The 23,556-nt window shown below is 41.8% G+C and overlaps 1 protein-coding gene across 1 annotated transcript in view; it reads right to left on the reverse strand.

Moving 5' to 3' along the window:
* The window catches only part of LOC145393394 (uncharacterized), a 288,197-nt gene that overhangs the window by 54,582 nt on the left and 210,059 nt on the right, over positions 1 to 23,556 (reverse strand). The window contains exons 4-6 of the mRNA XM_080267489.1: positions 12,299 to 12,420; positions 10,941 to 11,060; positions 7,149 to 7,162 (exon numbers count right to left, since the gene is read on the reverse strand). Of these exons, the coding sequence (XP_080123615.1) occupies positions 7,149 to 7,162; positions 10,941 to 11,060; positions 12,299 to 12,420 (256 nt within the window). The remainder of the gene's footprint in view (positions 1 to 7,148; positions 7,163 to 10,940; positions 11,061 to 12,298; positions 12,421 to 23,556) is intronic.

The following is a 23,556-nucleotide window of genomic DNA, read 5'->3' on the forward strand; positions in this document are numbered from 1 at the left end:
TATGTTTTTATACACAACGAGTACATTTTCTTCTCCCTCTTTCACCGCAATCATATCCTACACAAATATTCTCTCTTACTCATTATTACTTCTTTCTCTTTTCCATCGTTAAATATTCATATAATCTTTCGTTTTTCAGGTCTCTCTCTCTCTCTCAATGAAATATAAAATTCTTGGTATTTAACGTACATTTCATAGCCAACGCTCTTTTCATCCCGTTTGTGTGTGTGTGTGTGTGTGTGTGTGTGTGTGTGTGTGTGTGTGTGTGTGTGTGTGTGTGTGTGTGTGTGTGTGTGTGAGAGAGAGAGAGAGAGAGAGAGAGAGAGAGAGAGAGAGAGAGAGAGAGAGAGAGACGAGGGTATGGAGTAATGATGAATAGATACTAAGGGGGAAATTAATTGAATGTCACTGAATTCCCCTGGAGATTCACGACTTAAAAAATAATTATAATTCTGCCATGATAATTCCCCCTGTGCAGGAATGAGCAATGGAGGGGGTCGAGATGCAATTATATTTTTTTATATATACTAATTCCTTTAACTCCTTTATTGTAATGTCGTTTTTTGTCACTTTTCTTAAATCTATCAGACGACTTTACTCACCTTGGACTACTGAAGAAATTGGGTTACAACTACTTTTTATTATTAATTCCTAAACACCTTTACTGGCCTGATGTCTATTCTATCGTTTTTCCTGCTTGTACGGGACGATTTCTCTCACCTCTGGAGAGTCCCCGGTAGCGAAGGGGTTAATAGAGCCTGTGCCTAACCCCCTTCCCCTCAGTACGAAGTCTACCGTAATAAAAAAAAATATATAAAACGAAAAAAGAACATGGTAAAAAATATGACGTCCTTGGCATCAATGAATTATGTTTTCCAGCACAGATTTTTTACATTTAACCCCTTCAATCTGGCGACTTGGGATTCATTTTATTCTTGCCATCTCCGCACGAGTTCATTCACCTTCTTAGGATTGGCTTTTCGGCTTGGAGGACTTCGATACAACTTTCACTAATACCTTCACTGCAAAAAGTCTTCCCTGATCAATAAAATCTTGTAGTGGTAGCAGGAATAAAGAAGAAAAATGTGTACCCGGACTGAAAGGGATCAGGTAAAAACAATAAAAACAACGGAATACACTTCATCGTAGTAAAGGGCTAAAGGAACTAGAAAATAAAGAAAAATGTAATTGTACCTCGACCCTCTTCATGGTTTATTCGTCACTGTGGCTGTACAAAGATGATTTTATTCAGTTTCAATAAAGCACCTTAGCAGTCAAGGAATTAATACCGGCAACTTCTACCTTTCCCGGTTCCAGATTTCAAGGTAAGCAAAATCGTCTGATGGTACGAAAATCATGGAACAATCATTATCCCAGTACATGGACGACCCCTTCAGTCTAGTGAACATTTTGTCTGTATTCATGTTACTTTCAGACGATTTTTCTCTTCGTTATTTTCAGACTATTTTATATTCAAGTGATTTTCAGACGATTTTTTTGTTCATATTACTTTTAAACGATTTATATTAATCTTACTTTCAGACAATTTTTTATTCGTGACAGACGATTTTTTATTTTTTGACGATTTTTCAATTCGTTACTTTCAGACGATTTTTCTATTCATGTCATTTTTTAGACGATTTTTTCTATTCATGTTACTTTTTTGTATTACTCATACATTTCAGACGATTTTTTGCATTCATGTGATTTTAAGACGATTTTTTCTATTCGTTTTACCTTCACGCTATTTTTCTGTTATTTTCAGACAATTTTCTATTCGTGTTACTTTCAGACGATTGTTTCTATTCATGTTACTTTCAGATGATTTTCTCATTTGTTACTTTCAGACGATTTTTTTCCCATGTTACTTTCAGACGATTTTTTCATGTTACTTTCAGACGATTTTTTTTTTTTTTCAGACGATTTTATTTGATGCACAGAAAGAACTCAGATATCGGGGGTGTTAAGGGAGACGGTTGTTACCCCTTCACTAAAAATGGTTTTTCAAAAGTTTGCTAAATTGTCTGGAGGCACTCATAATAAACTAGAAAAATGCCAATGGATATAATGGCCTAAAAACCATCTCCAATAATCACCTAATTACACTTTTTTTTTTTTTTTTTTTTTTTTTTTTTACACCTTCAATCTGATCACGTATTATTAAAGCCTGACTCGGGACCAAAGGGTCGAGAGTTCGCGCCCCGCTCGGGTAGGTGCCCTGCTGGGAGAGGTAACGTTCTCCTGTCACCTAGCGGGGCTATGTGATCTATGAAGGTCTAACTCGGGTTTTCCCCATAGGAAAATAAAAGAACATTTTACTCACGTTAGGATTTTTTCACTGTAACTCTCTCTCTGTTTTGAAAGGGAGTGGGATTCGAGTGCAATAATTAACTTAGACAGATGTGGAAAATAACTCTATGTCAGTGATTCCCGCGCGGTTCAGAATTTAATTACTCCTCTATTTTTGTCACGGTGTTATTCGTGTATGTCGCTTACTTCAGCCCATTCAGTCCGATGCCGTATTTTAATTTTTAACAAGCCACCACCAGACGATTTTATTCTGGGTAAAGGAGATATAATGAAGGGGTTTATGATGGCTGTATGTACCTTCTCTAGATCGAAAAGCCTCCCCTGACGCTGAATAAAATCGTCTGGTGATAGTAGGAATAAAGCTTAATTACATCACCGATCTACAGACGTCAATATCACGATGGTTTTTCCTCTGATATAATTATATTGTGTTTATCTTCAGAGCACTCGCCATTACCTCCATTAATTATTCCAGTGCGCTAATATTTCACCAGTGTGTGTGTGTGTGTGTGTGTGTGTGTGTGTGTGTGTGTGTGTGTGTGTGTGTGTGTGTGTGTGTGTGTGTGTGTGTGTGTGTGTGTGTGTGTGTGTGTGTGTGTGTGTGTGTGTGTGTTACCCTCTCCCCGTCTCCTCTTGCCACATCTCTCTCTCTCTCCTTCATTTACTTCATCGTACATTCTTCCCTCGTCTTCATTAAACATTTCCTCTTTGTTCTTCCTTTTCTTTGTCTTTCTCATCTTCCACTTCTTGGTGTCTTTGTCAACGTGTATTTTCTCATTTCCCTTCTCACATTCTGTCTCCATCAAGTATTTAACCTATATCCTTCACTCATCTCCTTCGTTAACCCACTGATTCCCATGTATTTTAAATTGTATCACTCCTATGGCCGTAGGATTTTCTTATGCTCTGGAAATATTTTGGATTGGACGAGTTAGATTTACCTCTCTCTCTCTCTGGAGGTGTAAGTACAATAAATTCTTTTGGAGGTACTAAGAATTAAAAAATAATAATAATAATATATGGAGGAAAGCATTTTTTCATCGTTCTTCCTTTATTTTCTCATCAGTCACTTTTCATATTATTGTCATGTATCGTTTTCAGGCATTTTCTCCTCTCCTGCTCAGTCTTGCTCCCATAACTCTTTTTTTTCCCAATAACATTTCCTTCTTTCTTAACAAAATATTTCTTCTCGCCCTTCCCCTTATTCCTCTTTCTTTCTCATCATTTACTTTTTTCCTCTTGACATTTCTTCTTGTCTAGTTTCCAGTATAATCACTTTGCGCTCATTCTGCTCCCTAATTCTCTTACCTCATTATTCCTTCCCCTTCGGCTATTTCACATTCTTTTTCGTTGCCTTTCTTTCTCGTAATTCAACTTTCCCTCCTTGGCATATATTTTTTTTTCAGTTTCTTATATCCCTGCTTCTTCGCCACCTTCATTTATCAAGTTTTCTCAATAGTCCTCCACCTTCGCCATCGTAAAGTATTTCCTCTTCTTCCTCCCATGTCACTTTCGTCACTCACTTTTCTCTTCCTGGTTATGTTTTCCTGTATAGTTTAATATCTTATCTCCGTCTCTCCAAGCCCTAACTTTACACACACACACACACACACACACACACACACACACACACATACACATACATACACACACACACACATACATACACACACACACACACACGTCATCGTAATATAATTCTTGCTTCTATTCATCTTCTTCGCCCTTCTGTCTCGTCTTCCTCATTTCCCCCCTGGCATCTTTTCCTGTCCAATCTATTTTCTGTCTCACACAGTCTCACTCCCTCCGCTCCAGTTCTTCCTGCTTCTCTCCTCACATAATTATTTCTCTGTTACATCCTTCCCGTTTCTTTACAATTTCTTACATTTATTCTTCACTCTGTCTTCTCCATTACCTTTATATCTGAATCGTTGTCCAACCTGTCTCTTCATCCATACTTTTTATTTCATTACTACTTCATTCCTTTATTTCTTCGTCTCTTGCGTTACCTTACTCAATGACTGTGCTATTTTTTCGTCAATCTATCTTTACTTCCACACTATCTATCCAATACTGTTCTTTCTCTTTATTTCTCTCCCTATCTTTCATTTTCTCTGACCCTTCTTCCACCTCCTTCCCTTTCCCCTTCACTTAAAAATATTTCTCCGTGACTTTCATTTCTCTCTCTATCTCTTCCTCCTTCGCTCTCACTTTTCTTGTTTTCTTCTTCATGCTTTTCTTTTATTCCTTTCCGTCCTCACCCATTTCTTTTCTTGTCAATTTATATTCTCCTGCATTGTCGTAACTCTTTCCTCCACCGCTCTCTCTCTCTCTCTCTATTTTCTTGTCAATTTACATGCTCCTGCATCGTCGTAACTCTTTCTTCCACTGCTCTCTCTCTCTCTCTCTCTCAAACACACACACACACACACACACACACACACAGGCAATACCAACCCTATACAAACATCCTTCCCAAAGCAAACTAATTTTTCCCTTCCCACTTCCATCTCTCTCTCTCTCTCTCTCTCAAGCAATTCCTACCTCTTACAAACATCCACCCTTCCCAAAGCACACTCATTTGCCCCCCTCCTCCCTCCCTCCCCCTCTCTCTCTCTCTTTCTCCAGTGAGGCGTGAGGTGAGTGACAAAGTAAATTATCCCGCCTCGCCTCACTCCCCTCGAGGCTTCACGAATAATTAACATGTAGTGTGACGAGTAGGGATGGAAGTTTAGAGGGTGAAGTGCTTGAAAGGGTACAACAGGGGAGAGGGGTTGCTGGTTCTTTGAAAGCAGCGATAAGGAACAGAGAAGTGAGCATGGAAGTAAAAAAGTCACTGCATGACTGTATTGTGATACCAACTCTAACGTATGGAAGTGAAGCCTCGACCTTGTTGGAAGGACACAAGTCAAGAGTGAGAGCAGTGGAATCAGTTATCTGAGAGGAGCATGTGGAGTTACATGGAGAGAGACTGACAAATGAGGAAGTGAAGGAGCGCTGTGGATGTGATAGGAAGCGTTAGAAGAAATACACTGAGGTGGTTTGGCCATGTGAAGAGGATGGAGAGCGTGAGACTAACGAGGAGTGTACGCGAGCGAGGTGGAGGGGGGGAGAGGGAAGGGGAAGCCGAGGATGGAGAGATGGTGTGGAGAGGTATATGGGGGGGGGGGGGGGGTGAGCTGGGAGCAAGGCAGTTAAGTGGCATTGGACAGGGCGACGTGGAGGCGATTTGTTTGTGACCACCCCATATGGGACTGAGGGGTCTGGCAATAGATAGACAGAACAGAGAAAGAGAGAGAAAGAGAGAGAGTCTTACATATAGGCTAGCTTTTGAAAAGGTTATGCATGGGAAGCGCTTATTTGCATATCAGGTCACACACACACAAGCTCTCTCAAATGCCTCAAAGTTCAGCTAGTTTCTCTCTCTCTCTCTCTCTCTCTCTCTCTCTCAGCACCCCCTGACGTCAAGCGCGCCTCCAATACTTCACTCCTTCACATACACCTTCAGGTCGGTCATGTATCTTTCTCATCAATACATCTTCCATCCCATGACTTTTTTGTATTAATTTATTTTTTTTACAATATCATTAAGCTCTGGAGAGGCTTTTCAATTGAGAATGGGTTAGATATGTCCTTCTTTGACCCCTTCGCTACTAAAAAGCCTAAATTACAGCATGAGTAAAACAAGAAATATGTATAAACAGAGACAGACAGGCAGGCAGAATGACAGACAGACAGATAGAAGGATATTCACCAGACTGAGTAAAATCGTCTGGTGATCAAGTATTAAGAAAACGTCATCGTCCTGCCGGGTTGGTGGAGACTGCTGATAATTCGTACACTAAAATAAATATTTCCTGGGCTGGAAAAAAAAAATCGTCTGGAAGTAACAAAAAGCAAAATATAACAGAGGTCATTGTGCTGAAGGATACCATTTATGCCACATCTTCATCACAAACCTCTCTTCTCCTCCTCCTCCTCCTCCTCATCATCATCACAAACCTTTCTTCCCCCTCCTCCTCATCATCATCACAAACCTTTCTTCCCCCTCCTCCTCATCATCATCACAAACCTCTCTTCCTCCTCCTCCTCATCATCATCACAAACTTCTCTTCCTCCTCCTCATCGTCACTATCAAAAGCCTCTCTTCCTCCTCATCATCACAAACCTCTCTTCCTCCTCCTCCTTCTCCCCATCATCAAAAACCTCGCTTCCTCTTCCCATCATCATCGTCATCCCATTTCCCAGTAACACATGTGATAGTTGTCCACTATGCATCAAAAGTTCCTTCGCCTGTTCAGCTCCCCCCCCCCCCGTTGTCTTTCCAAATCAGTCTGGTGAGTCCGCAGCAACTAACAATGATTATCTTAATTGGTCGCAGATCAGTGTTTTCAGTGCCGGTTGATGCAGGTTCATCAGACTAATTTTCACAATCTATGTGTACCACAGTAGGAGCAACGACAGAACTATTGATGCCGACTATACTTATATATATCATTGTTCTCATTTCTCCCGACACCCATTCATACGCTATAACTCATTGCTATTGCCCTCCTGAGACACTTTTACGCTGATCATGGTCAGGCTCTCTCTCTCTCTCTCTCTCTCTCTCTCTCTCTTTCTGTATATACAGTACATATACATAAATACCTCTCTCTCTCTCTCTCTCTCTCTCTCTCTGTATATATATATATATATATATATATATATATATATATATATATATATATATATATATATATATATATATATATGTGCAAACTGATCACAGGAGAATCGACAATAAAGAGACTAAGTATATACTTTGGTATATTACATCTTCAGAGTGACCCTGAGACATGAGGGTGAAGGTCTTATAAACACACCTGCAGCAAGGTGGGGTGGCCTACAAAGAACACAGGGGGACCTAACTTGTCCTGCCATACCATGACCTCACTTCACCTCGGCTGAACTTATATCCTAATCATAGCAAGCCTATACAAAAAATGTTAGTCTGGGGGACACGGCTGTACTATTGATTCTGTTAACAATTTATCACATTTGGGATGACCATATCTCGTGTTTACATTATCCTCTAAAAAAGTCTGGGATCGTGGAGTGACTAGTTAGAGTGGTTATGGCTATGTATGTGAGTTCTCGCAACCACAGACACAGCCTTAATCACTCTAACCTGCCACTCCTCGATCCCGAGCTTTCTCATTGTCCACTTCATCACCTCCCCAGGGACTTTACCGAAGGCCTTCTCCAAATAAACAAAAACAAAGTACGGTTCCCTTTTCCTTCCTACATGTCTTTCCTGAAGCTGTCGAACAATGAATATGGCATCAGTGGTCCCTTTGCCTGACATAAACCCGAACTGCATCTCATCAATATTCACTCTTTCCCTTATCAAACAGTACCTTCTACAATTCTCTCTCCATTACCTTCATTACTTGGTCTAAAAGTTTTATGTCCCTATAATCTCCTCTTTCCGGGGCACCAACCTTCCCCCAGTAATACAATCACACTCTTCAGCCAGTCATCCGGGACAATACACTTACATATAATCGCATTTATCAAATCAGTAACTAAACCCACTTCTGTATTTTGAGGCCTTCAGCATTTCAGCAGTCAATCTAGAGATTCTAGACACACACGCCGCCTTCTCCATCTGCATCCTGCCTATTGCTCTGCCCACAGAAGCAGCGTCAATCAATCAATCAAAGGCCAAGGGCCAAACGCTGGATCCGCTGACTCCAAACCTTCCCTGTTTCAGTCAAAGTCCTCCTTCAGCAACCGGTTATAATGGTCTCTCCTGGCGTTTTTAATATCCTCAATGTCCACCACTACCTTTCAATCACCTTTCTTCACACACTGCTCACCCATGATCTCCTTGTTTTCCGTCTTCTTCTGATCTGCTACCTTAAATACCATATTCTTCCTTTCAACGCTGTTTAAGTTATCCAGTAAAAATCTACGAGATTCAGAATTTGTCCTGTATACCTCTTTTCTAGCCCTACGCTTGACAGCTAAGTAATCCCTTCTATTACCACCCATTTTCCATTTCCAGAAAAGCCTCCTTTTCTCCTTAACTGAGTCTTCTAAACCCTCACCCCACCATCATGTTACCTTTTGTCTTGGAGGGTTCCTTGTCTACCTATATACTGAATCAGTAACTCTCAGATTATTATGAGAGCTCTGTACTGTTCATTGACACTTCTGTCAACAGCTCCCTGTTCAGCCATCATTCTACTCATCTCGTTATGAAGAGGCATCCCTTACTGTTTGTTTCTTCAACTTCCATATTTTCCTCCTAAGTGTATAGGTCCTCTTCTTCACCATCCAGTGCTTAAGCACCAAGTCACATAATAGTAATCTGTGTTGCTGCACTCACTTTTCGCTCCCTAAAACCTTCACATCCCTCACCAGCCTCCTATCAGTCCTCCTGACCAGGAAATAGCCAATCCCGTTATTTCACCTAAACTCATATGTAATTACCTACTCTCTTCTCCTTAAATGCATGCTGTTTCACAATCATGTTCACAGCCTCCCCAAATTCGAGTATCCATTCCCCTTCCACATTCCTCGTACCATATGCGCATCCTCCATGCACCCCTTCATATCCTTCAAGTGCTTCACCCACATGACCATGTAAGTTTCTTCCCAAAGCTATAATCTCATCATCCCCCATACCACTTACCACACGTATCATTACAGAATCTATCTTTTTCTACATCATCCAAGCCACCCTGTGGAGCACAAGCCGATGTAACTGAAATACTGAGCTTACCAAACAATATTTTCACTGCTATAATCCTTCCGTTCATTTTCATTACATTCATGACACATTCCATCCATCTTTCCTCAACCAGCACACCCACACCACCATATCGCCTTCACTTCCCTGCCCAAATAGCTTACACCTACAGTCTCTCCCGGTAATCACTGTGGCTGATTCCCGCCTATACCTGACTTCCTGTACACAACCAACATCCACCCACCTACTCACAGTCTCTACCACTTCTCTACCCTTCAAACTACCCACATTCCATGATGCCACTCTGAACCTCTCTCGGTGATCTGATTTCCTCAGGCTTGCTTTTGATAATGTTGTTTTCTCCTCATTTTTTTTTTTTTTTGTCCCCGCTACACACACACACACACACACACACACACACACAAAACTCTCTCTCTCTCTGAGATGAGGGGTGTGGATTTTGTACCTATATTTCTTCCGCCGTACCCCGAAATGTGTATCGTCTTCAGTAAACGGCAGACATTAACTGATAAGCGATATCGCCTTGTCACCTGTCTCACGGGAAATCAGACGTTGACAGCCAGGGAGACAACATGACACAAACATGGAGGAATAATACGACACAAACCTCTTCAGCTCCACGCGTCTCTCTTCCGCATATTGCCAGCATAAAACATCAAAGACGAAATCAAACAGAAGGGATTAGTCTTTTCATTTGAAGAGATCTTCCCTAAATTCTGGAAGTTCATGTAGTAAGGATGGAAAAAAAGGCAATATCGTTCTGAAAGGGTTAATGTTAATGTCTTCCATATGACGTGCTCCTTCAACTAGCGTTATCATCATCTAGCACTTTCAAACATCCCGCATCACTTACCACAACCTGTCACAACTATTCTGAATCCCCGACTACCTACTATCACTTCCCAGTAGCTCCATCCCTTCCTAGACCATACAGCAACTTCATGTCCTCTGCGTATCAACCAGTAACTGCATTATCATCCAGGCAACTCACATCAATTCTCATTCCTTCCTGCAACTCACTCCACCTGAAACTTTTTGACAACTACATCTTCTACCACCTCCCACGAACACCCACTACTTCTCATCACCTCTTACTACTTCTTCATACCTTAGGTCAACTCCCATTCCTAAGCACCTCCCACCAACTCCCTACTACTTCTCACCACCTCCCATCAACTACCACTACTCAGCATCTCCCACCAACTCCCAACTACTTCTCACCACCTACCATCAACTCCTACTACTCAGCACATCCCATCAACTTCTACAACTTTTCACCAAATTCCAACATCTCCGTCTCCTACTGGCACCTCCCACCACATGCTAATATTTCTTACCACCTACTTGCAATTCTAACCTTCACCCAGCACATCCCAGCAGCTCTCACCTCCTCCTAGCACCCCCTACTATCTCTCAGCACGTAACACCACCTCCCAGCTCCAACACTCTTACAATATAAGCTTGGTCCAAATGTGTCCTCTCTCCATCTTGAATGATCAACTGTAACAACACATTAACACAAGAATTTAATCCCCGTCATGAAGAAGTGCTATGGAAAGGAAGTAAAGGCGTAGTGTTGTCTTTATCACTGAACTTTGTGCAATAAACTATAAAATGGACGAAAATTCTGGGCCAAGTTAACAAAGACGTGTTGTTTTTTGTTCTGCTCTCGGTGTATCCAGGTAATTTCATTAATTTTTTGAGAGACTATCGAAACAGGAGGAGTTAAACACATCATTTATCCCTTAAGTACTTGAATTCTGACTTAAGTTGAATTAAATCATCAGCAACACGTAGAAAATGGAAAAATGCGTCATCGGACTGAAATGACTTGAAAGGAAGGACCTAGTATTTGGTATGGGTATCCATAGACGTACCTGTATATTGTCCTGGTGTATGAGTCTCGGGCGGGGACTGAGGCCTTGGGGGTAGGACACGATGGGCCAGGTGGGCTGCTTCTCCACGGGGCTCTTGGGTCGCTCGTTACGGGGGTCTGGTGGAGGGCAAAGAGGACATTACTGACGAAGGCGAGGGATGGAATGGGTCTGGAAGATGTGGTAATGAGTCTACAAGAACGTGTCTCTATCCTCTACACTTTTTTATTTATAAGTGGGGAAAGTGTCTGTATATTCATCACTTTTTTACTTATAAGTGGGGAAAGTGACTGTATTCTGTTCACTCTTTTTCATAAGTGGGGAGTCTTTGTATCCTCTTCAATTGATTTATAAGTTGGACAAGTGCTTGTATCCTGTTCATTTTTTTATAAGCAGAGAAAGTGTGTGTATCTTGTTCACTTTTTTTTACAAGTGGAGAAAGTGTCTGTTTTCTGTTCACTTTTTTATAAGTAGGGAAAGTGTCTTTATCCTGTTCACTTTTTTATTAGTGGGGAAAGTGCCTATCCTGTACACTTTTTTTTTTCCTTATAAGTGGAGAAAGCGTCTGTACTCTGTTCGCTTTCACCAGGCGCAAAAATACCTTTATATCAACAATCATTGTTGTGCTGTAACAATATATTACCACTATACTATGGTGCTAGTCACGAAGAAGTTTTAAGAAGAGAATATTAATCTGTACTAGCGTCATATTCCGCCCGTGAGCTATGGGATATAAACTGGAAAAGGTGAAAATCTCCACCAAGTTAAAAAGAACAAACTTTAGATATGAAAAAGGGTCGAAGAGGAAATGCAAGTTATGAGCAAACGGGTGACAAACAAGTGGGATAATGATGGAAAAGGCTGGATGAAAGAAAAACCTGTAGGTGAAGGAAAAATGAAGCAGAAGCATGAGTAATATTCAAATACTGTAGGTGTCATCGTACTGCAGATGCCATATGTACGATGGGTAAAAAGTGTTCTAGGAATGACCCAGTGAGGGAGGGACACCTGAGAAGGATTGAGAAGGCGAATGAGTTATGGGTACGGTGGTTCTGACAAGGGCATGGTCTTCACAACTATCAAACAAGACAGAAAAATAATGCACGATAATAGTAAGAGCATAATACATGGAAGTTACGGTTCCAGTTACTAGAAATGTACATGGTGGACAGAAGCTGCATACTTATACTAACAGCAAGTCACAATACTGACATACATCATAGGATGGGGAAGTATTGTAAGCTATACTAAACATTTTACTACCTATTAATCATATCACTTTCATAAATGTATAAGGCATATGCATCCACTCTTCCTCTTCCATGAAAATTCTCAAACAATTAATCTTTATGCCTACCGTAATTAGAGCCTGTTGGTCCGTCCCTGTTTGGAGGGGGCGAGGACCCCTCCACCACGATCTTCCACTTGGCCCCCTCGCTGGCACTGCGGTAGATGGCCCGGGGCTGGTCCAGGTGCACTCTGCTGGGAACAAGAAGAAGGATTTGACTAATGCCTACACAAGTCCAAATAAAATGACAGTTTATTCAGTTTTCCAGAATTATGTCACACACACACACACACACACACACACACACACACACACACACACACACACACTTAGGTATTTACAAACTGAAAAAAAAATATCAACATGGTTAATACAACAATAAAGGGCTTAAAAACATATACGTATCAATGCTTCCCCTTTTAGCAAACTCTCTCTCTCTCTCTCTCTAAGGCTGACCTCCAAAGCGTTCGAGTGGACTAGAAGCCGGAGAGAGGTCAGGCATAGAGGTCACAAGGCTTAGAGTACGGTAGGCCTAAATAATTCAACTCCCTCAATATACATTCCATTTTAAGTGTTATTCTTTCTATGTACACAATTTATTAAACTTTAAAGAACGGTACTTATAAGAGGTTCATGAAGGCTGCATCAAACCCCCTCATTAGCTGAATAAAATCGTCTGGTTGGAACTAGAAGAGTAGCGTCTGAGTGAAGCGATTGAACCCTTCCATACAATGACCTCCCTTTCAATTTAATTCCTACTAACTACAGACGATGATATTCCTTCAAGGGGAGATGTTTTAAAATAGAAATTGGATTATTGCCTTCACTAACCTCTTCAATAGTAAAGTTTCTTCTTAACTTGAATAAAATCGATTGGTGGTAAGAGAGAAATGAAAAATACGGGATCGAGAGAGAGAGAGAGAGAGAGAGAGAGAGAGAGAGAGAGAGAGAGAGAGAGAGAGAGAGAGAGAGAGAGAGAGAGAGAGAGACCATATGCACAATCATTAACCAAACACCGATTATCATATTTCCATCACTGTCTCCATTTCTTCGATAAAACACTATACACATGCAATTCCATCAACAAACAAGCAAACAGACAGGAGCAAACAGCGGTCAGTCCAACACAAACACACACACAAAATGGATTAGGGGGTTAACTCTTAAACTGAAATATTCAAACTATGACATTTTATTCTCTTAAATAGGATGCGATTTTATTCAGCCAAGATAAGCTGTACGCAGTTAGGGGGTTAAAAATAATGATAAAACGTCTATTAACCTTTTACTTACTTACCGGCAAAAGACGATTTTATTCAGCCGAGAAAGTCTACGCAGAGGAGTTAAGACTTTTAGATTGCTTTTAATGCATCAAAAAATCAATCTGTGCATCTTTTAACCCGGCAATATCTTCCAAGGGAATATCATTTTATACGCAACCATATTCAACTAAATCCTGCATCATCTTTCAACATTCTTGGGGCTTCATTTTCTCTGGATTTTTCATGGAAAGATCGTACTACCTCTCATGCAAAACCTGCTTCAAAGAGATTAGGTGTGCTTAGCCGACTTAGTGCCTTCTTAACCCTCGCACAGATGCTGATTTTATACAGGGATTTTAGTCGCCTCTGTGTCAAATAAAACTCTCAATGACATATGGGTAGCTGAGGCTCCCCATTCAAGCAGCTCTTCTCAAAAGGCTGGAGTAAAGGCTTTTCGTCTCATTAAGTCTCCTCCTCTTACTGATTCCCTTCAACCTCTCTATCTTCCCCAAATTGTTGCATTTTCATCTCTTTTTTTTTTATCGCTACTTAATGGGCTCAATTCTTCTGAACTGTCTGCTTGCATCCCCACTCCATTACAGTGGTCGCGCTCCACGAGTATGGCAGCAAACTCTTACCTCTTCTCTGTTTAACTCTCTAATGCAAGAGGTAACTGTTACTCCCAGTCCTTCATGTATGCAGCAACAAGTCAACTCGAACTGTCTTCCTCTGTCTGTACTGCATTATGCCTATGACCTCAGTCTTTTAAACGAAATTTGTCCAGACGGAAATGAACCGCTCTCTCTCTCTCTCTCTCTCTCTCTCTCTCTCTCTCTGAGGGACCAATTTTTTGGGCTTCTAGCCTTTGGTTCCTTCTTCCTTGCAAATGAAAATGAAAAAAGGAAATCACCTATAAATAATTATCTGTAAGGTGGAACTGAATACTGGAATTGTACTGACCATGAGAGGATAAATGGTACAGTATCAACACTCTCCTACACTCACTCTCAGCTGAGTTAAATCGCCGGCCGTCAGCTGCAACGGGCGGAAGTCGTCCCCGCCGTGAGAGGGTAATGCTCCGGTCTGACCCTGCAACCTTAACCCGAGCAGCGCATCCATCAGTTATTTACTCCCTCCCAGTCCTCTCCATCAATATCATGTGCCACTAACCTCGTCTATCTCTAACCAATCTAATTTTATCTATCTCTCATTCGCTTATCTATTTTTTTTCCTATTCTCACTCTAACATTACTTCACTCAGTTATCACTTCTCGCACACATCTCATTTTGACAGGATTATATTTTAATCTCACTCAAACATCACTATTCACATCTAACATTATTTTTCCTCTCTCTCTCTCTCTCTCTCTCTCTCTCTCTCTCTCTCTCTCTCTCTCTCTCTCTCTCTCTCTCTCAAACATTTCCTGTTCCTCCCACTTCTAACATCCACGTATCACAAACATCCCCCATAATACCTACCACTACTATATAACTACGACCACGATAATTATCACCAACACTGACATACCAGTACTACCACTAGATATTATAACCGAGAAACACTACCACCACTATGGTCAATATCAGTTACTGTTACCATCATTATCAGGAAAACCTAAAACACTATTACCATCATTATCAATACCTACTACTACAACACCACCATCACTACTATTACTACTACTACTAAACGCCTTAATTCCCTGGCTCAGTGTAGACTTAACAAAATGGTAATGGGCTAAGTTACTCCACAACAAACACAATATCCCCAACCTTCAGGAGGGATCGTTCATGCAGCACACTGGTCCCATATGTAGGAATGATTATACAGTTGGGCAGATACTGATGGTAAGAATATATGGATGTGAAAGCTCTCCTTCTGACTTGGATCCCGCATTAAAAAGCAAGTAAACCATTTAATTTTTGTGGCTTTTCATCCGTCTCATTGCTGTTCATCCCCTAACTGGTACTGAAAATAATGTCCCAGTCGGAGTGGCGACCTCCAACAGGTTCGATTCACCAAGAAATTATTATTATTATTTTTTAATCATTTAATGTTTTCAAAGAAAGCAAGCTAAGCTACTCAGATCAAACATGTAAGGTGATATGACAAGTCCCTCTTCCCTGAGCAGCATTAACTGAGTAATAAACCTCTGCCACCCTTAGGACGTAAACCTTTATGAGTTACAATCGGTCTGAGTGCCTTGGCCCGCTTGACTACCCGGCATCCGTATGGCAATAAGGTCTCCATTCAAGACAGTGAATGGTTTCCTGGGCTACAATAAACCATTCGGCGTGTCACTCGGTGCAGTGCCACACAAAGTCAGCATCATGGATGGAGAGCGCTTGGTCGCCAAGGCGGCAGAGATCTAAGTCGGAGACGGTCTTGCCTTCGTGCAATAGTAATTCAAATGTGGCAGTATTTCTGCCCTCCATCTACTCACTCGATGAAGTGCTTCCTTCTGGCGATTCTACAATGAGTGAAACGCTAAAAAGTTTTCAGTAACCAAAGTAACCACGTACTACGTTGGGTGGTTACCATATAACCAAGTGACCCCTGGTGATCTAGTGGATTAAGGCACTTCAACTGGATGTGGCCTGTACTGGCTTACATCCAAAAGATGGTTGGCGTTTTCTCCTCACACACTACTACTCAGGGGCTAGCAAGGATGGTGACCCTCACATAACACGAGTATGTTAGAACTGGACAGCGTTGCACAGAGCCTCTGTGCCTCTGATGGGGCAAGAAAGGATTGGATGACAGACAGACAGACAGAGACAGATGGACGGACAGACAGACAGAGAGACAGATGGACGGACAGACAGACAGAGATAGATTGATATAGATACAGAGAGACAGATAGATAAACTGACTGACTGACTGATTGACTGACAGATACAGATAGATGGATAAACAGATAGATATACATAATATAGATACAGATAATCCTGTCAGCATGCTGTCTTTAGTCTTCTCCTACTTAAACCCCTGCATCCGGTCTTATTTTGTTTTACTCTCGCTATCCCCGGGCGAGTTCATTCACCTTGAGGAAAACTTTTATCAACTAAGGGTAAACGTATGCCACAGCCAAAATTCTTTTCGAAAAGTTACTCCTTAGGTACATAAAACCGTCTGGAGGTGGCAATAAATGAAAATTATAATTAAAATGTTCGGGAATACAAGAGTCTAGCCCAGGGCCGCTAAGACCCGAAGGGAGTGATATGAGATTAGCTGTACAGTATATTTTAATTCAGAATATTTCACAATGTGCATATGTTAATTATTTTACAGAATGTATTAGAACTTTTTGAAATATGCTGCCCTGTCTAAATTATTTTTAGGTCTGAGGCATTTTTTCTGAGCTCTAATAAATTTTTTTAATACTACGCTTGTTTTAATATTTTGATTTTTCCTTTTTTCTTAGTTTTTTTTTTTTTTTTTTTTTTTTTTTTTTACGCTGTCCCCCTTTTTCTATAAAGGCTAAGGCGTTGCCCCTGGGTAAAGGACTTTGGTTTTGAGCTATCTATTCTTACTTTATTACGCTCTTTACGTATCTTTAAAACACACACACACACAAAAAATTACATTGCAATAAATGGAATCAATATTCTTTTTGTATCAGCGCAGCATCGGTGCTTCATTGTCCCCTTTACTCCTAGGGTTTGTTTTGTTTCAATCGTTTTATCTTCAGACGATTTTATTTAACAACAAGTTCGATTCCAGTACGGGAAAAGCTGACAGAAGATATGTCTTGCCCATCCAGATCGAAAGGTCACTCCAAAATTGAACATTTCGTTTGGAGGTACCACGAAGAAAGAAAAAAAGTCAGTGGATTCAAAACATTAGTAAGTCACGCCACTGCAGGATAAATCAGGATAATGTTGGGTGCCGCCCTGTTAGTAATCCATGAAGAATTCAAGCATTTTTACCAGCCGCGATAGCGAAGCTGGTGTTGTTTTCATTTCGTCCGTCTGTCCGTGTTTTTGTTACCACGATAACTTCGCAACCGATCGCAACCGCTCAAAATATCATCACACGATTTTACAGGTGTGTAGTAGCGAGAAAAAAAAAAAAAAAAAAAAAAAAATCGCCAACGAATTCGAAACTGGTGAAAGAAGGTAAAGGTCTGTCTGTGTGTCACCACAGTAACTTCGCAACCGCTCAAGATAGCATCACAAAATTTGGCAGGTATACAGTAGGGATGAAAATCTCCGAGTTCGAAATTGGTGAAAGCAGGTCAAGGTCTGTGTCTGTTACCACGATAATTCTGCAACCGCTGGAAATATCATCACAAAATTTGACAGGTGTGTAGTAAAGATGAAAATCTACGAGTTCGACATTGGTGTAAGTAGGTCGATGTCAAGGTCATATTCTGAGCCGCGCTAGATATGTATCGGCTCGCGGCTGGGGTGATTCCCCCCTTTGGGGAGGGGCCTCTAGTTCTGTGTAATTATATTTCGAAATAAAGTGAATTTGATTTTAATGAACTGACTACCACCATCATCATTTACTTAACCATCTTATTAGAAATACTTTCTTCTTCTAATACAACAGCTACTACTAGCAACTTTAATATCGCCTCCTGCTCCTCCTCCTCCTCCTCCTACTACTACTACTACTACCACCACAACCACCACCAACACCAAAACCTGCAACTAAATACTACCACCTCTATACGCTGAGAAGTGCTAAATGCGGGATCTTCAGGGCCATCTGGGTAATGCCCTTTGTGTGGTGAGGTGTGGGAGGGTGATTTGTATGTGGTGTGAGAAGATGATTTGTATGTGGTGTGGTGTGGGGGGATGATTTGTATGTGGTGTGATGGTGTGGGAGGGTGATTTGTATGTGGTGTGGAAGTGTGATCTGTTGTGGTGTGGTATGGTGTGGTGTGGGAGGGTGATTTGTAAGTGGCGTGGAGTGACATGGTGTGGTGTGGGAGGGTGATTTGTAAGTGGCGTGGAGTGACATGGTGTGGTGTGGGAGGGTGATTTGTATGTGGTGTGGTGTGGCTTCGCTAAAGTCGCTAAGGCACCTCGCGTCAAAAATCGCCAGTAAGAGACACGCGGACACGGGTGCCTCTAGAGATGGTCCCGCATCTTATATATATATATATATATATATATATATATATATATATATATATATATATATATATATATATATATATATAAAAAGAAGAAGAAGAAGAGAGGACCACTACATCACCACCACACTGGCCCACCAAACCCTCGATAAAAATTTCCTAAGTAATTTAATTCCGTCCTTTACTACGATGACATTATTCAATTTAACCCCTTCACTCTGGTGACGTATATCTGTATTAACCGAAGGTCCCCCCTACCCCCCCCTCTCTCTCTCGTGGTGCTTTCGTTCTTCTTACCTACGCTCTTTGTCACAGCCTCACGCCATTATTTCTTAGCTGATTGGCCTGAAAATCACCATGCGTGTATCTGGGCGTTATGACTCGAAAAAGGTACTGGGATTTTCGATTGAGGTTTTTTACAGCATATTGCGAGCCCAAAATTTGTGACAAACAAGGCAAGTAATCACGAACAGACGGTCGAAAAATCGTCACACACAAGAAACAGAATCCCAGTACAAGCACGTGTTTATCCAGTACTAAATGCAGTTATGGTAAGGGCCGAGTTTGATTAGAACGGGCCCTCTAGCCTGTTCTTTGATTCGTTCGTTTCAGATAAGTTACGAATTCAAGCAAATATGTGTTACGTTAGAAGCACACTTAGGGAAATATCAGCGCATTTAACTGAAAATGCTGCCCCTAGTTTAGTTTATTCTTGCCGCTTCCTAATGACTAGATTTAGCTTAAGAGAAATAATAAGGTGTTTCGTAGATCGAGTAAAATCGTCCGGACACAGAAGAAATATCGAACTAAAGGAGTCAATTGGGTTACAAAGAGACAAACTACATTTAACTTTGGATGCTCCACTCGTTTCTAATCCTTTCACTGCAGGGGGTTCCAATGGAGGTAAATAAAATCGTGTGAACGCAGAACAAAATGAAAACTGCGTCACCGAACTGAAGAACTGACAATATACTGAATGTGACTAATTTGGTAATGATGGCTACTGAGTAAATGCTATCATAAAATACCTGATAATAATGATACAAGCTTAAGTTATCCCTCACATTCTCTCTCTCTCTCTCTCTCTCTCTCTCTCTCTAGCTTACACCATACGAGTTTGTGTTGCTAAGACTGGCTGTGGAAGTACAGGGAATGCAAGTCTGCTACCACTTAACAATCTCATGGTAAAGACAACTCTAGTAATCTATTCCTGTTACCACCAAACGATTTTAAGCTAAAAATGAATTATAGGAGTCCGAGAGTTTTAATGGTGGCTGTGGTGGATGATGGTAGTTATGGTGACAGCGGTAACAGTAGTTGTAATGATGACACTGGTTGTAGTGGCTGTGGTGGTGGTGATAATCTGGTAGTAGTTGTGGTGGTGATAGTAGTTGTGGCTAACAACGGTGTAGTAGTTTAGGTGGTGAAAGTGGTGGTAGTAGGTGTGGTGGTGGCGACAGTGGTGGTAGTAGTTGTGGTGATGACAGTGGTGGTAGTAATTGTGGTGTTGACGGTGGTGGTAGCAGTTGTGGCTGACAGTGGTGGTAGCAGTTGTGGCTGACAGTGGTGGTAGTAGCTGAGGTGGTGACAGTGGTGGTAGTAGTTGAGGTGGTGATAGTCGTGGTGGTGGTGGTAGCGGTGGTAGTAACAGTGGTGGCGGTAGTTGTAGTGATGGTGGTAGTGGCGGTAGTAGCGTGGTGGCGGTACCAGTTGTACTAATACCTATGGTGGTGGCAGGAGTGCTGGTAACTGTGGTGGTGGTAGTGGTGTGGTGGTGGTGGTGGTAGAAGTGGTGCTAGAAGTTGTGGTGGTGGTGGTGGTGGTGGTTGTAGTAGTTGTGGTGGTGGTAGTAGTATTGTGGTGGTGGTGGAGGTAGTAGTAGCTGTGGTGATGGTGGTAACAGCTGTGGTTGTGGCAATGGTGGTAGTAGTTGTAGAGGTGGTAGTAATTGTGGTTGTAGCTGTGGTGTTGGTAGCAGGAGTGTTAGTGGCAAGGATGTTAGCCGTTGTGGTAGTGGAGTGGTAGTGGTAATACTGAAGTGGTGGTTGTAGCTGAGGTTGTGACAGTGGTTATAGTATATGCGGTTGGGACAGTGGTGGTAGTAGTTGTGATGGTGGTAGCAGTGGTGGTAGTAGCTGTGGTAGTAATGTTGGTGGTAATCCTGATGGCAGGAGGATGTGAGGCAGGTAGTCAATATCTTAGGAACACCAACCCCTCTCACCTGCCGCCCCTCACCATTTACCTCACTCCCTCTCCACATCTGTGTCCTCACTCCCTACTCCCTCTCCACACCTGTCTCCTCACTCCCTACTCCCTCTCCACATCTGTCTCCTCACTCCCTACTCCCTCTCCACACCTGTCACCTCACTCCCTACTCCCTCTCCACACCTGCCACTTCACTCCCTACTCCTCCACACCTGTAACCTCACTCACTAGTCCTCCACACCTCTCACTTTACTCCTCCTCCCTCTTCATACTTCTCACCTCACCTCCACACCTGTTACCCACCTTGTCACCCGCCATCCCTCACACCTTTCACCCACCCTCGCTCACACCTGCCACCTCACCATCAAACCTGTCACCTTACTTCCACACCTCACCTCACCTCCACCCTCGCCCACTTTGTCACCCGCCATCTCCTACACCTTTCATCCACCCTCGCCCACACCTGTCACCTGCCCTCCACCACACCTGGCATCGGCCTTACCGTATTCCTGTCGCATCATGAACAAAATCGTCTAAAGCAGAGAGAATAAAAAAAGAAATTACGTCATCGTTTGTGATGATATTGAGAGCTCCAGAATTGTAAAATGGTATCCCCTACGGTCCTGAAAATCAACTTGATCACAATAAAATCGTCTGGAGATTGGGAAAGAAAAGGCGGCATCTTCTTGAGGGGTTTATTTAGTTAGTTTTTTTTACCTTTACTAACAAGAAATATGGCTGTATACATTATTTCCAGGAGGGTGTGGGCTGAGGGAAGGAAGACATTCCTACTCTTTCCAGCAAGTTTACTGTTTTTGTATTTAGCGACATTCTAGCGATTTTAGAGGAAATTCTGCGATATTTAAGACAGTGGATTTGACAACGGTCCCTCTACCTATCCTTCCAGCTACAGGGTGGACAACATATTTCGCACCCCTTGCTATTAGAAAGTTCTCTTGTGTTACTAGGACGGCTCCGTCATCGCTACCAGTGTCTAATCTGCATCTTTTTCTACGTCCCATAACGGCACTCTTTCCTGTGTGTGAATGATTGCTGATTTCTTGAAGCCAAAACGACTGCCACACCCACACCAGCAGACTAGGTCGTCTCAACACACAACATACCGCAAGATAAGTGTCCAAAGGAAGCGCAATATACGGACCAATCTTTAGATTTCTCACACTTCTTCGTGCCTCGTCCCCCTTACTCCTCGACGCGCTTCCTTGGAATACAAAGACCTCTTTATTATACGATCACTGATAACTTGTAGGGTCATTATCGGACTCATTTCCACCCTTTATTACCGCAATTTTATTAAGGTGAATCATATCTCTTTGGTGAATGAGCAATGGTGGCGATATTTAAACATGATTATGGTAACTGCAATGAATCATTATATTAATCTAATGTGAGGGACACAAATAGAACGCAGCTGTGATAATGATGTTAATACAGGGATTTAGTGAAGTAAATTACCAGCTTCTTTACGATTGTAATTACCTTCTGTAAATACTACTGCTATATGATCCGACTTTATATTACAATTTTTAAGATAATTATCCACAAGAAGGAAAAGTAGACGATACAGATATTCAGCTGACTTTTTTTTTTTTTTTTTAATATAAATCTAGGGACATGTTGCTACTGGATACCTGCAGATGATTTAGATTTTACACGGCCTAGGAGAGATTTCTAGACGTGGAGGAGTTGAATTTCGCCTTTACTAATCCCCTGAACACTAGAGGAGCACGTGGAGCTACAGGGCGACAGACTGAATGACGAATGGGGAAGTGAAGGAGCATTGTGGTGTGGGTGTGACAGAAAGCGCTAGGAGAAATAGACTGGAAGTGATTTGGCCATGTGGATTGGATGGAGGGCGAGGGACTAACGAGGAGAGTATTTGAGTGAGGTGAAAGGGGGGAGAGGGAGGGGGAAAATGAGGATGAAATGGAGGGATGGAATGGAGAGGTATATGAGAGAGGAGGGTGTGGGCTGAGGGAAGGGCAGCGAAATGGCGGGGGACAGGGGGACACGGAGACGATTTGTTTGTGGCCACCCTTTACAGGACTACGGCGTCTGGCAAGAGGTATAGATAGAACACGAGGGATCTTGCTTAACTGTATGAAGTCGTCTGAAAACAGCAAGAATATAATGAAAAAAGACATCACCGGACTGAAACGGTTTAAGGCATATCTCGTTTTCTGTGTCGCCCATTCCCTTACCCCTTCACTATCACGCTGGCTGGTTGTGTTTCCCTGTAGTTAAGAGGTACCGGTAAGTAAAGGCTGAGTGTATCGCCCTCAATTCGAAAATGGAATCCTATTATGAATTAATTCGACAGCACACTAGGATGATAAACAGAAATTCCAGTCTCCAGTTACAGAGGTTAACGTGGTGTGTGTGTGTGTGTGTGTGTGTGTGTGTGTGTGTGTGTGTGTGTGTGTGTGTGTGTGTGTGTGTGTGTGTGTGTGTGTGTGTGTGTGTGTGTGTGTGTGTGTGATAATCTGACATTAAAAACCTACTCAAACAAATCCTGGGAAGCAGTTCCTTGTAACTATCCCGTCTACTACAATGCCTTTTATATTCTATTCTTTTATCTCTGGACGATTTCACTCAGCTCATTCTTTGGACCTAGACAGGTTAGATAAGGCCTTCACTAACACATTCACGAGACCTCCCTCATGTTGAATAAAATCATCTGGCTGTATCAAGAATGGAAAAATCAGACGTCATCGAACTGAAAGAGATATATTTCCATTTCGCACTATACATAAGC

Source organism: Coenobita brevimanus, chromosome 24, assembly GCF_032717465.1.
Source record: "Coenobita brevimanus isolate Jiangsu-jjx chromosome 24, ASM3271746v2, whole genome shotgun sequence".
In the NCBI taxonomy this organism is placed as follows: domain Eukaryota; kingdom Metazoa; phylum Arthropoda; class Malacostraca; order Decapoda; family Coenobitidae; genus Coenobita; species Coenobita brevimanus.